Raw genomic sequence first — 1,940 nt, 5'->3', positions numbered from 1 at the left:
ACTAAGATGGAGAATGTCGAGACAGCCTACGAAATCATGGATCAGCTCCAAGACATGTTTGGTGCCAAGTCAGCGCAGACTCGTTTTGAGGCCACCAAGAAATATGCCAATGCTCGAATGGCACCTTCTCAACATGTTCGTGATCACCTGATCAAGATGACAAACTACTTTCAGGAAGCCGAACTGCACGGAGCCATAATAGATGAGGAAACTCAAGTTGGCTTAATCCTCAACAGTCTTTCTCCAGCTTTCCTTCCATTCACCACCAACTATGTGTTGAATAAACTCAACTATGGTCTGACGCAGCTCATGAATGAGCTTCAAAATTTTGAGTCTATTATGGGTGGACCTAGTAAGGGAGGAGAAAAGAAGACAACTACTACTACTGCTGCTGATCCAGCTAAGGCTGAAGCTAACCAAGCTTCATCTTCAAAAGCTGGAAACAAGAGGAAAGGTGGGCAAAACAATAACCCCAAGCCTGCAAAAGCTGCAAAGGCGAGTGCACAACTAAGTGCACAGAAGCCTAAGGGGAAAAATAAGAAAAACAAGAAAGGTAAAGGTAAATGTTTTCACTGCAAAGAAAAGGGGCATTGGAAACAAGATTGCCCCAAGTTTCTAGCAGATAAAAACAAAGGTAATGATTATAGTTCATTTATCTTAGAAACATGTGTTTTAGAGAATGATAACTCTGTTTGGATTATTGATTCTGGATCTACTAACCATGTTTGTAACTCTTTATAGCTTCTTGAATCGTGGGAGGAAGTGAACGAAGGCGGCTTAAAGCTTAGAGTTGGGAACAGAGCGTTCGTTGCGGTCCAAGCTAGAGGAAGAGCTCGTCTGAAGTTCGGAAATAAATTTTTAATTTTAAAAGATGTATTTTTTATTCCGGATTTTAGTAGAAATTTAATTTCAGTTTCCATGTTGCAATTAGAACGATTTGTTATGACTTTCACAAGTTTTAATATATCTATTTCTTTCAATGGATCACAATTGTGTATTGCAAGTTTGGAAAACGGGCTTTATATTCTGCGACCTAACGAACCCCTCGCTCTTAATAATGATTTATTCAAAGTAGCTAAACCTAGGACCAATAAACGTCAAAAGACCGATAACAATAATATGACGTATTTATGGCACTTGAGACTAGGTCACATTGGCTATGATAGGATTCAAAGACTTACAAAGGACGGATCTTTGAGGGAACTCACCTTAGGTGAATTACCTGTCTGTGAATCTTGTCTAGAAGGCAAACTGACCAAGCGTCCATTCTCTGCAAAGGGTGATAGGGCCAAAGAACCACTTGGTCTTGTGCATTCAGATGTTTGTGGACCTTTGAATATACAAGCCAGGGGTGGTTTTGAGTATTTCGTCACTTTCATTGATGATTACTCTAGATACTCATGTCTTTACCTAATGCATAGGAAATCAGAAACATTTTCAAAGTTTCAGGAATTCCTAGCAATGGCTCAGAACCAATTAGGTAAAAGGTTAAAGATCTTGCGATCTGATAGGGGTGGAGAATATTTGGATATGCAGTTCCAAGATCATTTAACTGAACTTGGGATTTTATCACAACTTACTGCCCCAGGTACTCCGCAACAAAATGGTGTAGCGGAACGCCGAAACAGAACTTTATTGGAAATGGTTAGATGCATGCTTAGTTACTCAACTCTACCAACTTCGTTCTGGGGACATACAATTGAAACCGCAAATGACATTCTCAATGTCGTGCCATCAAAATCAATCCCCAAAACACCTTTAGAACGCTGGAATGGTCGTGAACCTAGTTTACGCCATTATAGAATCTGGGGGTGTCCCGCTCACGTCCTGAGGAAAAAGGAGGGAAAGTTAGAACCGCGAACTGAAGTTTGCATGTTTGTTGGCTATCCTAAAGGTACTCGAGGTGGACTTTTCTACAGTCATTCAGAAAAGAAAGTGTT

General features: G+C 40.3%; 1 protein-coding gene across 1 annotated transcript; it reads left to right on the top strand.

The window, feature by feature from the left end:
- Positions 1-233: 233 nt before the first annotated feature.
- LOC133816443 (uncharacterized) lies at positions 234-912 on the top strand. The gene is made up of 2 exons (XM_062248936.1): positions 234-634; positions 742-912. The coding sequence occupies exons 1-2, from the start codon at positions 310-312 to the stop codon at positions 747-749; spliced, it is 333 nt and encodes a 110-aa protein (XP_062104920.1). The 5' UTR covers positions 234-309; the 3' UTR covers positions 750-912.
- The last annotated feature ends 1,028 nt before the right edge of the window (positions 913-1,940 follow it).

This window comes from Humulus lupulus, chromosome 2 (assembly GCF_963169125.1).
Source record: "Humulus lupulus chromosome 2, drHumLupu1.1, whole genome shotgun sequence".
Classification (NCBI taxonomy): domain Eukaryota; kingdom Viridiplantae; phylum Streptophyta; class Magnoliopsida; order Rosales; family Cannabaceae; genus Humulus; species Humulus lupulus.
This window is presented reverse-complemented; position numbering and strand designations above follow the sequence as displayed.